Source organism: Myripristis murdjan, unplaced genomic scaffold (genome assembly GCF_902150065.1).
Source record: "Myripristis murdjan unplaced genomic scaffold, fMyrMur1.1, whole genome shotgun sequence".
NCBI lineage: Eukaryota > Metazoa > Chordata > Actinopteri > Holocentriformes > Holocentridae > Myripristis > Myripristis murdjan.
The window spans coordinates 15,503-28,546 of NW_021941785.1; the positions used below are offsets into that span (position 1 = coordinate 15,503).

General features: G+C 48.6%; 2 protein-coding genes across 2 annotated transcripts; one reads left to right on the forward strand and one right to left on the reverse strand.

Moving 5' to 3' along the window:
• Nucleotides 1-917: 917 nt before the first annotated feature.
• On the forward strand, nucleotides 918-5,555 carry ap4s1 (adaptor related protein complex 4 subunit sigma 1). The gene is given in 7 exon segments (XM_030047979.1): nucleotides 918-1,272; nucleotides 1,820-1,894; nucleotides 2,771-2,919; nucleotides 3,315-3,401; nucleotides 3,941-4,009; nucleotides 4,145-4,156; nucleotides 4,883-5,555. Coding segments are annotated over 5 exon segments (435 nt in total). The 5' UTR covers nucleotides 918-1,272; nucleotides 1,820-1,894; nucleotides 2,771-2,781; the 3' UTR covers nucleotides 5,012-5,555.
• On the reverse strand, nucleotides 5,437-12,715 carry LOC115356747 (E3 ubiquitin-protein ligase HECTD1-like; the record flags this gene model as incomplete). Its single annotated transcript, XM_030047978.1, is given in 14 exon segments — nucleotides 5,437-6,457; nucleotides 6,812-6,956; nucleotides 8,457-8,607; nucleotides 8,716-8,768; nucleotides 8,770-8,807; nucleotides 9,147-9,225; nucleotides 9,349-9,507; nucleotides 9,765-10,001; nucleotides 10,096-10,238; nucleotides 10,421-10,558; nucleotides 10,832-11,033; nucleotides 11,934-12,061; nucleotides 12,192-12,274; nucleotides 12,493-12,715. Coding segments are annotated over 14 exon segments (1,917 nt in total), but the record flags the coding sequence as incomplete, so codon positions are not given.
• Nucleotides 12,716-13,044: the final 329 nt, after the last annotated feature.

Below are 13,044 nucleotides of genomic sequence, written 5' to 3' on the forward strand. Positions count from 1 at the left end.
AGTGAAAACCACAATATTTATACCTCAAACATAAAGTCTTTGAGCTCACTGATCTTGTATACAGCATGTAAACGTTTAAGAGCAGATTTTGCACATTTGTGTCACTATAATATGCATCGCTGTATCATCCAAAACAAATTATTTGATCGTAGTCATCTCTCATATCTCCATCAGCAACATGAATGTGTTTTTTTTTTTTTTTTTTTTTTATATGTAAGTTAACAGATTGGCCCACATATGGCAGTATAATAGGGCCACTGTAGGGAGAAAAAAATATGGAGCTGGGTGGGAGAGAATTATTCTGGAAAAAAAAAAACAAAGTTTTTTTCTTGTAAATTTGAGAGTTTATAATCTCTGATTTTGTGAGTTTTTTTCCACATAAATTTGTGTTTTTTTCATGTAAATTAACCACTTCAGCCTCAGAGAATATTAAAGTTTTCCTCGTAAAACGTTACTTTGCAACCTTAATCTTGGAAATTCTGAGTTGTTTTTTTTTCTTGTTTTCTTGGAATATTATATCGAGTTTCTTGTTTGAAATAAAGGCAATATTGGTGTTTACAATCTTTATTTCCTTCATAAAAACACAATACCAGCTTTACAGAAAAATCTAAAATTACATAAAACAGTCTTTTATCAGCATTATTAACAGTCACACTTTATAATAACCATCACTGATGAAATGATGCAATTTCTAAAAATGTGTTACATTAGTTATTGTATTGTACATTATGGGTGTTCATCATTGCAGAAACCATTTTTCTTTAAATTTAAATTTCCGCTCACATTACACAAGTCAACATTATGAAATCGGATCCAGTTCATATTAGTGCATGTTGGTATTTACCATCTTTCCTGTGAGACCCAAACGCACCGTGTGACGGATGTTTTGCACATGCGCACAGCCGTTAGCACTGAGGCTCCAGGAGCAGTTAGCATGTACGGCTGCAGCTAACCGAGGAGCCGGGGTCTACCTGCCGAGGAGCCGGGGGTCTACCTGCCGAGGAGCCGGGGTCAGTGAGCTGAGGAGCCGGGGGTCTACCTGCCGAGGAGCCGGGGTCTACCTGCCGAGGAGCCGGGGGTCAGTGAGCTGAGGAGCCGGGATCTACCTGCTGAGGAGCCGGGGGTCTACCTGCCGAGGAGCCGGGATCTACCTGCTGAGGAGCCGAGGGTCAGTGAGCTGAGGAGCCGGGGTCTACCTGCTGAAGAGCCGGGGGTCAGTGAGCTGAGGAGCCGGGGTCAGTGAGCTGAGGAGCCGGGGGTCAGTGAGCTGAGGAGCCGGGGGTCAGTGAGCTGAGGACCCGGGGTCTGCCTGCTGAGGAGCCGGGGTCTACCTGCTGAGGAGCCGGGGGTCTGCCTGCTGAGGAGCCGGGGGTCTACCTGCTGAGGAGCCGGGGGTCTGCCTGCTGAGGAGCCGGGGGTCTGCCTGCCGAGGAGCCGGGGTCTACCTGCTGAGGAGCCGTGGGTCTGCCTGCTGAGGAGCCGGGGTCAGTGAGCTGAGGAGCCGGGGGTCTGCCTGCTGAGGAGCCGGGGGTCTACCTGCTGAGGAGCCGTGGGTCTACCTGCTGAGGAGCCGGGGTCTACCTGCTGAGGAGCCGGGGGTCTACCTGCTGAGGAAGCCGGGGGTCTACTGCTGAGGAGCCGGGGGTCTGCCTGCTGAGGAGCCGGGGGTCAGTGAGCTGAGGAGCCGGGGGTCATGCTAGCTGAGGAGCCGGGGTCTACCTGCTGAGGAGCCGGGGGTCAGTGAGCTGAGGAGCCGGGGGTCAGTGAGCTGAGGAGCCAGGGGTCTACCTGCTGAGGAGCCGGGGGTCTGCCTGCCGAGGAGCCGGGGAACAGCGGATCATTTCAGCTCTTTTATGAGTTTTGTTTTCAGGAGCCAGCCCGCCTGCGGACTCAGGTGAGTGTCCACAGGTAGGGTTAGGGTTGGGGTTGTGAGCTGTGTGGACAGAGGAGCCCCAAACTCCACTCAAACCTTGTATATTACAGTAACGTTATATACATGTTATAGTTATACAGTATGACACTGTAAGAGACTGTAGAGGCTCAGAGCCGCTTCTCAGCTGGAGGATCTGTTTATCTCCCGATACGATCCTATCGCGATTCTTGGCTGCCGGTTCGATCTGTATTGTGATTTTTTTATTTTTTTTTTATTTTTTTTTGGCATTTCTGCTTTAGTTGACAGACACAGCAGAGAGAGACAGGAAGTGTACACAGTACGCTCTCTTAACCGGTGAGCTACCGGGGCGACCCTGTATTGTGATTTTTAAGTACTGCAGTTCTACAAGTATTGCAGTTTGAGATTATGATTTATTGTGATTTTAGTTTTTTGAGTCCTCCTTTAGTTTGTGTCTAATAATAATACTCCAAGACTGTTTAGGCCCCAGTCTGCACACACACACCATTTTACAACAGGCCACAAGAACACATGTGGACTGCAGGCTTTGGGGCCCAAACTGCATGGGATTAGCAGAAGGTGGGCGTGTCTGCAAAGGGGAGAGAACCCATTTTCATTCACACAGCTGGAGGTCAGAGGTCAAGGGACCCGCTGGAAACAGACATGACAGTTTTTACCTCAACAAAATTTAGCCAAACTTTGTTTGGAGTGACATTTACATTTACCCACAACCTGGCATGATGAGCTCAGTACGAGTCGATTTCCGAGGTCGTCTAGTTTCATATGATACTAATTAATTTAAATTGATTCAGTAATAAAAAATAAAAAAAAAATCGATCAGAAAACCCTGTGGTGACCTTTGCCCTTTGTCCCTGACAGTCAATCAGAGGATGATAAAGTTTGTGCTGATGGTGAACCGGCAGGGTCAGACCCGCCTGTCCCGCTACTACGAGCCGGTGGAGCTCAGCAGGAGGGCGGCGCTAGAGAGCGAGCTGGTCCGAGTCTGTCTGTCCCGCTCCAAGGACCAGGTCTGTCTGCCTGTCTGTCTGTTCTTGTCTGTCTGTCTGCCTGTCTGTCTACAGATTCTCTGAGATTAAAGTCAGAGAAAAAAAGTCACAAATTTATAAGAAAAAAACTCAGAAAATAGTTCCTCTTTTAGTTTTGGGGTCAAGGAACCAAGAACCAAGACCAGGATTCAGCCAAGTCTGGTTCCTTCACCCTCCCCCCAAAAAAAGAAAAGAAAAGTAAAAGAAAAACAGTTTTTCTGAGTTTTTTTTCTACTTTCATATCAAAGAATATCCTTTTTTTTAAACAAAACACTAAAACAATCAATTAATAAAACATTTCTACAATGTTCTGATTAATATTTGTTAACTCTTAATTAAAGATATATACAGTATATCATCTGTCTGTCTGTCTGCAGTGCTCCTTTGTGGGACTTTAGGACTTCCGGCTGGTGTACCGTCAGTACGCTGCGCTCTTCATCGTCGTCGGCATCAGCGACTCGGAGGTCAGTCTGAAGGAAATCCTGCTGGTCTGAGTCCAGAACCCCAACCTCCTCCTCAGCATCTGGACTCTGAAGAGACGTTGCTGTGACTTGGGCCGATTCAGAAGAAAACAATCTGCTGATTCTGGGCTCAGATCAGCAGGATCTCCTTGTTCCTGTGGGATCTGCTGAGGGGATCAGCTGCAGGCCTGAGACACGGCCAGCAGGGGGCAGCACATTTATTTATCAGTTGAGGATTAAAGAATCTCAGAGAATATCCAAGTTTTTTTCTAGTAAATTTACCAATTTAATCTTAGTTTTTTTCTCAGCGGCACCAGTACCTGTAGTAGCAAATAAAAACTAAAGACATAAAGGAAAATTCCACTCAAACTCCTCCCTGGAGCTCACCTTTACCCTCCAGGCTCCGTCCAGCAGTTTTGTGTGTTATATTTTTTTCTTCCTGTCTGACCTCATCCTGGTGTCGGCTGAGATCTTAGCGCTCATGTGTCTCCACATCAAGACTACATTTCCCATCAGCCCCTCTCGCTTCCTGTGTCCCACAGAACGAGCTGTCCGTCTACGAGCTGGTCCATAACTTCGTGGAGGTTTTGGATAAATACTTCAGCCGAGTGGTGAGCGACACTGTAACATTTTCAGAAATGTTATTACCAAGGAAATTAAATTAAATTAAAAAAAAATGTCTCGTTGTTTTTTAATGTTGTCATGATTTTTGTTGATGTTGGTTCTTGTGTTTTTCTGTCCCTCAGAGTGAACTGGACGTATCCTTTGACACGAAGCTCCCAAACTTATTTTTTATGTCAGAACCCGACAGAACCCGCAGAGAGAACCGGAGCTTCAGAGATGAACCTCCTTGTTTTGCTGGGAACCACAGAGCTTATAGTTTAATGTTTTTCATTCGTTTTTATTTGGATTTCATATTTTTCATTTTGGTTTCCAGAGTGGCTTTGCTGTTTTGACCAAAGTGACACTCAAACTAAACACATTTTCTACTCAGATTTTATTTTAGTTTCACAGGAACACACTTTGGTTTCAGTTTTAGTTTTTTAAAAATTTTTGTTTCAGTTAAACTTCATTTTTAAATGTTTTTTCACACCTGGTTTTAGTGAGTAGCGTCCTGTCAGTAAACTACAGTAACCCTCACAAGGACCGCTGCTGGGCCCCGGGCCCCAGTTTGAAAACCACCAGGCTGCTCTCTGTTAGCTTCATGCTAACAGTAATGCTAATAGTTTTTTTTTTTTTTTTTAGCTCTGCTGCAACACAAAAACTCACACTAGCATTGATGCTAATGCTAATGCTAACACTGACAGTGAGGATCTTGTTAATATTTCCACCGACAGACTGGCGGCTCAGCGTCAGTGCAGCGCCCCCTGCTGCTGGCCTGTCAGCTTACAGGTGAACAAGCGGAAGGAAATAAATAAAAATAAAAATGAGGCTTTATAAAAAAAAAGCAGGAAACGTTTTCCCTTGACCCCCGGCGGCGTCAGATCATGTTCAACCTGGACAAAGTTCACATCATCCTGGACGAGATGATCCAGAACGGACACGTCGTGGAAACCAACAAGAGCCGCATCCTGGCGCCGCTCACCGCGCTCGACAAGATGGCCGACGGCTGAAGGCTGACGGCGTGCGGGACGACCCGAGGCTGCAGCTTTAATGCGACTCATGGAGCCACTAGAGGGCGCTCTAACCAAGTCTTGGCTTTGGTCTCCCTGCTTTAATGATCCAGTTCATTTTCATGAATGAAAAGCGTCAGCAGATTTACAGACTCTGGATTTTTTTTCTTAGTTTGTTTCTTTTCTTCCTTTGCCTTTTACATTTCCTCTTTTCCTCCACTTCCTGTTTTTCTTTCTCCATATTGGTGTTAGGTGTAACGTTTGCATTTTTTATTTTCATGTCTTTGCATGAGCAGAAAAGTGAAGTGCAGCTTTTTGGGCTGAGCCGTATCAGCGTGTTGAAGAATCCTCGGGCTGGAAAGCACAAAGAATATTTTCTGTGCAGTAAATCAACAGCCGGCCCACAAACCACCAGGACAAGCAGCTTGATTCATACTTTGCAAACATTTTAATGATTATTTCTTGGAGCATACACATTTGAAAATATCTGTTTACCTCAAACTGCAACTTGAGTAAATAAATGTTATAATATACAAAGAAAATACAAGGGAGAGCAGAGCTTGCTTCTTTTTCTTCGTGTTTTTTTCTTTTTCTTTAAATGTGCCTCGCACACAACCAGTGTTTCTGTCTCTATAGCTCTTGTAAAAGAACACCAATGCAGTCTGAGCGCCGAGCCGCAGCAGGCGCTCAGAAACAGCCTCACACACACAAACAAAAAGCAAAAGATTCAGGAGAGAAAACAAAATGAGAAGCATGAGTGTGTGCTGTCAGGTCGCGTCGAAGGAGAAGAACCGAAAACAGAAGCTACGATTCAAACCAGGCACTAGAGAACTGAGGAGGAGGAGGAGGAGGCCAAGCGCACACACACACGCGCACACACACACACACACACACACACACACACACACGGAGCAGCCAGGACAGTCTGGAGCGACTGGAGCTGGAACAGAAAGCGGTGGCAGCCGGGGGAGGAAGAGGAAGCTGCTGATGAAGATGAGCACACGAGGAGAGGAGGGAGGAGCAACACGGCGGGACAGAGAAACTTTTACATTTCTGCAACAGAACTTGGCCAGTCTCCTCCTCGCCTCCTCCTCCTCCCTCCTCCCTCCTCGCCTCCTCCCTCCTTGCCTCCTCCCTCCTCCGGCACGGCGTCAGTCTGTCGGTCGGCTGGTTTGATTGGCCGGCTGGTCTGTCGGTCACGCGGCTGCCGGGCGGAGAGACAGACAGACGGCGATGGAGCATGCTCAGTGTGGCGACGACAGGAGGTGGCGGGCTGGCGGGTCGGTGGGCGGGGTCGGAGGTCGGAGGTCAGTTGAGGTGGAAGCCTTTCTCCATGGTGGCAGCTAGCAGGCGCTCGCGCATGATTTCCTCTGAGGAATATTCTGGAAGCTTCAGGTAGTGGACGCACGTGTTGACTGACGGGTAGCTGGAGTCTGTCGCATCCACCTGAGGGGGAGGGGGGGGGGGGAGGAGGAGGGGGGAGGGAGAGGGGGGGAGAGGGGGCTCTGAATCTGGAGATACTTTTTTTTTTTTTTTTTTACTGATATTCAAAACCTGTACAGGTACAATGAGGGGGATTTTCCTTAAAAAATGATCTGCAGAGACCGCTTTTTTCCTAGGATGGTGACGGATTGTTTTACATTTTGTATGGTTATTTCATTCCCTCACCATCCTAGGAAAAAAAGGAGGTCTCTGCAGACACACACACACACACACACACAGGAATCAAACAGAAGTGTATAGAAGCAGGAGCAGCAGGTTTAGCCACTGAATATTTTTCTTAATGATTTGGAGGCGTACCTTCCTGACGATGGTGAGGCGGGGGTGCAGGTTGGCCAGGCCTCCAGGGGGCAGCGTGGAGCAGCCTGTGGTGAACTGCAGGAAGGCTTTCCTCTCGTCTGAAGACATTCCACACAGAACCCTGACGAACCGCAGGAACCCGGGGCTGGAAACAGGAAGCTCGTTAACACCGGACGCTCGTTAACACCGGAAGCTCGTTAACACCGGAAGCTCGTTAACACAGGGCGTTCGTTAACACAGGGCGTTCGTTAACACAGGGCGTTCGTTAACACAGGACGCTCGTTAACACAGGACGCTCGTTAACACAGGACGCTCGTTAACACGGCGTTCGTTAACACAGGAAGCTCGTTAACACAGGAAGCTCGTTAACACAGGAAGCTCGTTAACACAGGGCGTTTGTTAACACAGGAAGCTCGTTAACACAGGGCGTTCGTTAACACAGGAAGCTCGTTAACACAGGGCGTTCGTTAACACAGGAAGCTCGTTAACACAGGACGCTCGTTAACACAGGACGCTCGTTAACACGGCGTTCGTTAACACAGGACGCTCGTTAACACAGGACGCTCGTTAACACGGCGTTCGTTAACACAGGAAGCTCGTTAACACAGGAAGCTCGTTAACACAGGAAGCTCGTTAACACGGCGTTCGTTAACACAGGGCGTTCGTTAACACAGGAAGCTCGTTAACACAGGGCGTTCGTTAACACAGGGCGTTCGTTAACACAGGAAGCTCGTTAACACAGGGCGTTCGTTAACACAGGGCGTTCGTTAACACAGGAAGCTCGTTAACACAGGAAGCTCGTTAATAGGTGTTTGGTAAAACATGAGGGGTGCAATGAGCTGCTCTGGATCCCACCAGAGTTCTGGGCGAGGTACGCCCACACGTGCTGCTGGGCTGGTGCCGACTCGTGGCCCAGAACCTGAACCAGGTTTTCTCCCTGATCAAACATTAGGACAGGTGGCGCGGGGCGGCAGGTGCTCAGCTCAGCGTTCAGCCTCAGGCCAACACGTTTGTGATTTGCAGCTCAGAGTCTCGGCTCAGCTGGAAGGAACCCGGGCGTGAGGAGCCGAGGGCAGACGGGCAACATGGAGGAAATATCAGAGTTTTTGTTCTCTGTTCTGAGAGAAACCAAACCAACTCACAGCGAGTGAACACTGCGAGCCGGGCGGCTGCTCGCGTTTTGAGGAGACAATCGAATCCCTGCTGGGATTTTTTTTCTCTCTAACAAACAACAGGGCCGAGGCGACGTGACTTCCTGATTCATGTGTGACATCACGGTGCTGCCGCTGGAGCCGCGACACAAAACCTGTCGCCGCCAGCTCTTCAGTGAGAAGTGAACTGAGATGTAAGAAGACGTTAAAGCGCTGAGCGAGCGGCCAGGACCCTGCAGAGAGTCACGGTGCAGGGCAGAGCCGAAACAATAATACTACTAATTTTAAATAACGGCATGTGTTTAACCGTTTGGTAAAGATAAGATCAAGTCAGATTTATTAAACTGAATTCTGTTTGATCAAACTGAACTGTCCCCCAAAATACAAACTGCTCTGGATCGCCCCCTAGTGGACCCAAGAGCTGTTAAGCCAAAGATTCACATCACAATAACGTGTGTGCATGTGTGTGTGTGCGTGTGTGTGTGTGTACGTACCTGTCTCTGGTGTAGCCCAGCTTGGGCTCGGTGTAGTTGATGATGTCATCAGCGGTCCAGGAAGGCGACTGGTTGCCGCAGAGGATCATCTGAACCTCCTTGTGGCTGAAGGAGCTGAGCTTCTCCATGGGAAACACTCTGTTGAAGCCCTCTGAGGGGAGAGGAGGCGTTCAGCCACACGCTCTGAGTGTGTGTGTGTGTGTGTGTGTGTGTGTGTGTGTGTGTGTGTGTGTGTGTGTATGTGTGAGTGTGTGTGTACCTCTGAAGGCCTCCATCTGTTTCTGGATGCCGGTGTGCATGCAGAAGTCAAATCAGCTCCACATACTCCTCTGCATTCTCCATGGTCACCATCTGCACACACACACACACATTTTACACACCCAGCGTAAAATTAAAATTAGGAAAAAAAAAAAAAAAGAAAAATCTGAGACCATCTGAATGAAAAGGTAGAATTTAATTTCCTCAAACAGCACGTTAAATTGTTGCTTTTGCCAGACATTTCATTTTGACTTAAATGTTTGCCTGTTTTCTCTCTGATCACCAGTGGAAACATCCAGCAGGTGAACACACACACACACACACACACACACACACACACACACACACACACACACACACACTAAATCAACACGTCAAACACACGGTGTGATTAAATAAGTTTGTGTTTGCTGAGGGAGGTTTGTGCTGTACCTCGTCGTCTCCGTTGGGTTTGAGGTCCACAGCAGAGAAGCCGTGGACTTTGGAGGACGGACAGAACTGGAAGTTCAACCTGAAACAGGCAGAGAGGAACGTCTCAAACACCACGAGACAGAGAAGATACGAGGAAAAGAGACAAACACTGAATAGACATTAGCTCAGACTGTGTGTGTGTGTGTGTGTGTGTGTGTGTTACCCCAGGTCCTCTATACTGAGGGGGGGTCCGGAGCCCAGCGGGTTCCTCAGCATCAGCTCCTGCAGGCGGGTGTTCTTCTCGTCTTCAGACAGACTCTTACTGGCCAGGATCTGACGCCGCTTCACCGCCAGCTCCTTGACCTCCTTCAGGAAGCCCGCCCTGAGGGGAGGAGGGGAGGAGGAGGAGGAGGAGGAGTTACAAACCCTGCCACTTCCTGTTGTTCCATGTTAAATACTCCATCATCATCATCCTCAACAAACTGTGGAGCTGCTTCATCAGAAACAGGTTGTATCAGGTGGTTTAAAGACGTCTGAAGATGCTGAACAAGTTTAAACTGCAGACACTCAACTTGATGAAAATGTGTATCACACAAACGTGACGACGACACGCCTCTCTCCTATCGGCCGGCGGCTCACCTGTGTGGGTTGACGAGCTGGAAGTCCTCCCAGGTGAGGATGCCGTGGTACCAGGCGGGCGGTTTGGGTTTGGGGGGGTCCAGGATGAACTCGGACTTGGAGTCCTCGTCGAAGCTGCCCACCGAGTTGTGTCCTGGCTCTCCTCGGTCGACGCCTCCGAGCGCAGCTCCGACAGCAGCAGGACGGCGGCGGCGGCGGCTCGTGGCCCTGCGGCGAGGCGCGCTGCTGGTACAGCAGCTTGCTCATGTTGGACTTGATGTCGCCCATGCAGAGCAGCTTGAAGAAGGGCCGGGACACGGGCAGGTCCACCAGCCGGTTGTCCTGAATGCACTTGGCCAGGAAGATGCCGAGGAAGAGGAAGAGCTTGGTGAGGCGCTCCAGCTCCTCGCTGTCCTGAGGGAACGGAGCCGGGAACAGACCGCACGAACGCTGCACGTAGTAACCTGGAGGCTTCAGGCCGCCGCCCAGGTCCACCTGCACGCACACGCACACACACACACACACACACACACACACACACACACATATCAGAGGGAAATGTTCCAAGAGTGTGTGACATGACGCGGTGTGTGATGTGATGCGGTGTGTGATGTGATGCAGCGGCGTCACGTGTGTGTGTGTGTGTGTGTGTGTGTGTGTGTGTGTGTGTGTGTTACCTGTCGGGACTCGTCGTCGGGGAAGTCGTCGTCACACAGCCAGATGCCCAGAGACGTTCTCTGAAACTCTGCCGCCACCAGAGCGTAAAACTCCAGAGTTGGACCCAGACCCGTCCCCTCCTCACCCTGAAACTCCACCTGCACACCACACCACACACACACACACACACACACACACCACATTTTTTAAATTGAAATCTGGAGTACTTCTGTGTTAAAAAAAAAAATCTCCAAAACTTCAAGTATTCAGTTTTTCCACCCGATTTCCAGTCTTTTTGGCACCAAAATAGTAAATAATTTCCACAGAAAATATTTCTCCACTGAAAGCAGATTATTAAGAATATTTATGTTTCCGCTGTGATAATCTAACAAACACATGATGACTGTGTTTGTTTGTGTTGGCGTTCTCACCTCCAGCACCGACTTCCTGTCTGCGTGGATCTGCATGACGCTCTCCGCCCACTCCATCATGGCGTCTCCTCGTGGGACTTTGACCCTCTCGTGTTTGAGCCGGCCCACCCTGAACTCTCCCGGGTCGTCCCGCCGCACCGTGGTGGACGGCCGCGAGCGCTCCATGGTCGCCTCCCGGCGGTTCTGCAGCCACACGATCGCCCTGCGTGACGGAGGGACGGGGTCAGAGGTCAGCGTGAGAACCACAGCTGCTAGTTAACATGTTGATATGTTACATGTAATGTATGTTGCATGTTGCATGTAATTAATATGTTTTTGATGCCGACAGTCACAAAACAAACCTGCAGCTTTTCTAGTCGTGGAATGGGGATCCATTCACTAAGTATGGCGATTTCTTTTTTTACTTGATTTTTTTTAACTTCCTCAGGTTTAGGTTATTTTCTTCTGTTGTTTAAATTGTTCATATTTTATTTTTTTTCTATTCCTTGTTTATAGTGTTTATATTGCTTTTTGCTATTTATTATCTGTTTATAATGTAAGTTATGCTTCATATTTTGCTATCCACTTTGCTGCTGTAATGCTTGAAATTTCCCCACCGTGGGACTAATAAAGGAATATCTTATCTCTTATCTTGATTTTTTTTAAAATCCTGAATTGATTTAAAATAAAGACATTATCAGGTATATCAGTTTGCAATACGTGTGGAATACATAAGCATCACAATGCATATCGAGTCGATATTGAAGCGTCATGATAAACATCAAACGAGGTCCCAGCCGGTGTTCAGTCGCTCTCGTTAATTACACTCAGGTCCAACCTCCTGCCGGAGCTTCAGGTGTGTGTGTGTAGAGTTTTCACAGCACAGTGTGTCTATTCAGTGTGAATACTCAGCCACACACATGTAGACATTAAGTCTGCAGGAGGCTGAGTCAGGAGGATGTGAAAAAGTTAAAGTGAAGCCTCTCTGGCTCAGTTTGGATCCTGCTGACCCAGAGGTCAGAGGGGTCATGCTCGATCTCTCCCAGTGTTTCCTGCCTCTCTCCACCTCCACATTCGTCTGTAAACCAAGAGAGAAACATCCAGGAGTTTTGTTGAATCTCACCTGGAGGCTCCGAAGGCCGTGCAGGTGAAGTAGAGCTGTCGGGTCTCGAAGGGAATCAGGAAAGGACACTTAGAGGTCAGCTGCTCGCACCAGTCAGGCAGCGCTCCGCTGGCCAGCGCCAGAGGCTCCTGAAGGCAACACACACACACACACACACACACACAGTTTGAACTAGTGTCACTAATAACCTGATTACATTAAACACTTTTCTAAACAGGTGCTTTGCAAACCAAACAGAACAAACATGAATTTACTGACCTCAATCTGCTGCAGGATCTTTGTGGTGACTTTCTTACTAGTGAACTCTTCTGGAGAGGCGTTAAACTGCAGCTCGTCCACATCTACACACACACACACACACACACACACACACACACACACACACACACACACACGTGAACATGCTGACTGAATTCATCATCTTGGTGACTGCTCGCTGATTTTGCAAAACAATTTATAAACAGCTTCGGTAAAACAGATTCTGACAAACAGCTATGACATTGAAGTCCATGCATCTTAAAGAGTGTGTGTGTGTGTGTGTGTGTGTGTGTGTGCGTACCCTCCTGCAGTGTGCGTGTGTTGGAAGCAGGGTCTCCTCCGATGATGAAGAGGATGCGCAGCAGCTGCAGGACGTCCTCCACCCCACAGGCGCTCTGGCTGCAGCCCGCCTTGGCCTGCGCCACCTCCCTGGCCCCGCCCAGGATCTCACTGCTCTGATTGGCCGACACGGAGCCCGGGCTCAGGCCGCCTGATCGGCTGCCGATACCGTGCTCACAGAAGTCCTGCAGGGTGAAGGGTCAGACGTCAGGTTATGCTGGCTGAGCCCGGCAGCTCATACTGAGACACCGGCTGACCAAACCTGAGAGCTGTTAGTGCTGAGAGTGAGTAATACTGCAGTAATACTGAAGTACTACTACAGTTTAGTGAAGTTTAGGGGACCTGAATGTTACGGTGTTGAAAATGGAAAACAGACTGGTTGTAAATATGGCAGCAGTCGTTATGGTGATAAAAACAATGAAAGCAATTTGTATTAAATGTTAAAGTTTAACGCTCTGAACCCCAAGCAGTTTTTGGGTGTTTTCTGCTCCCCTCACATTTTGGCTCACTGTGG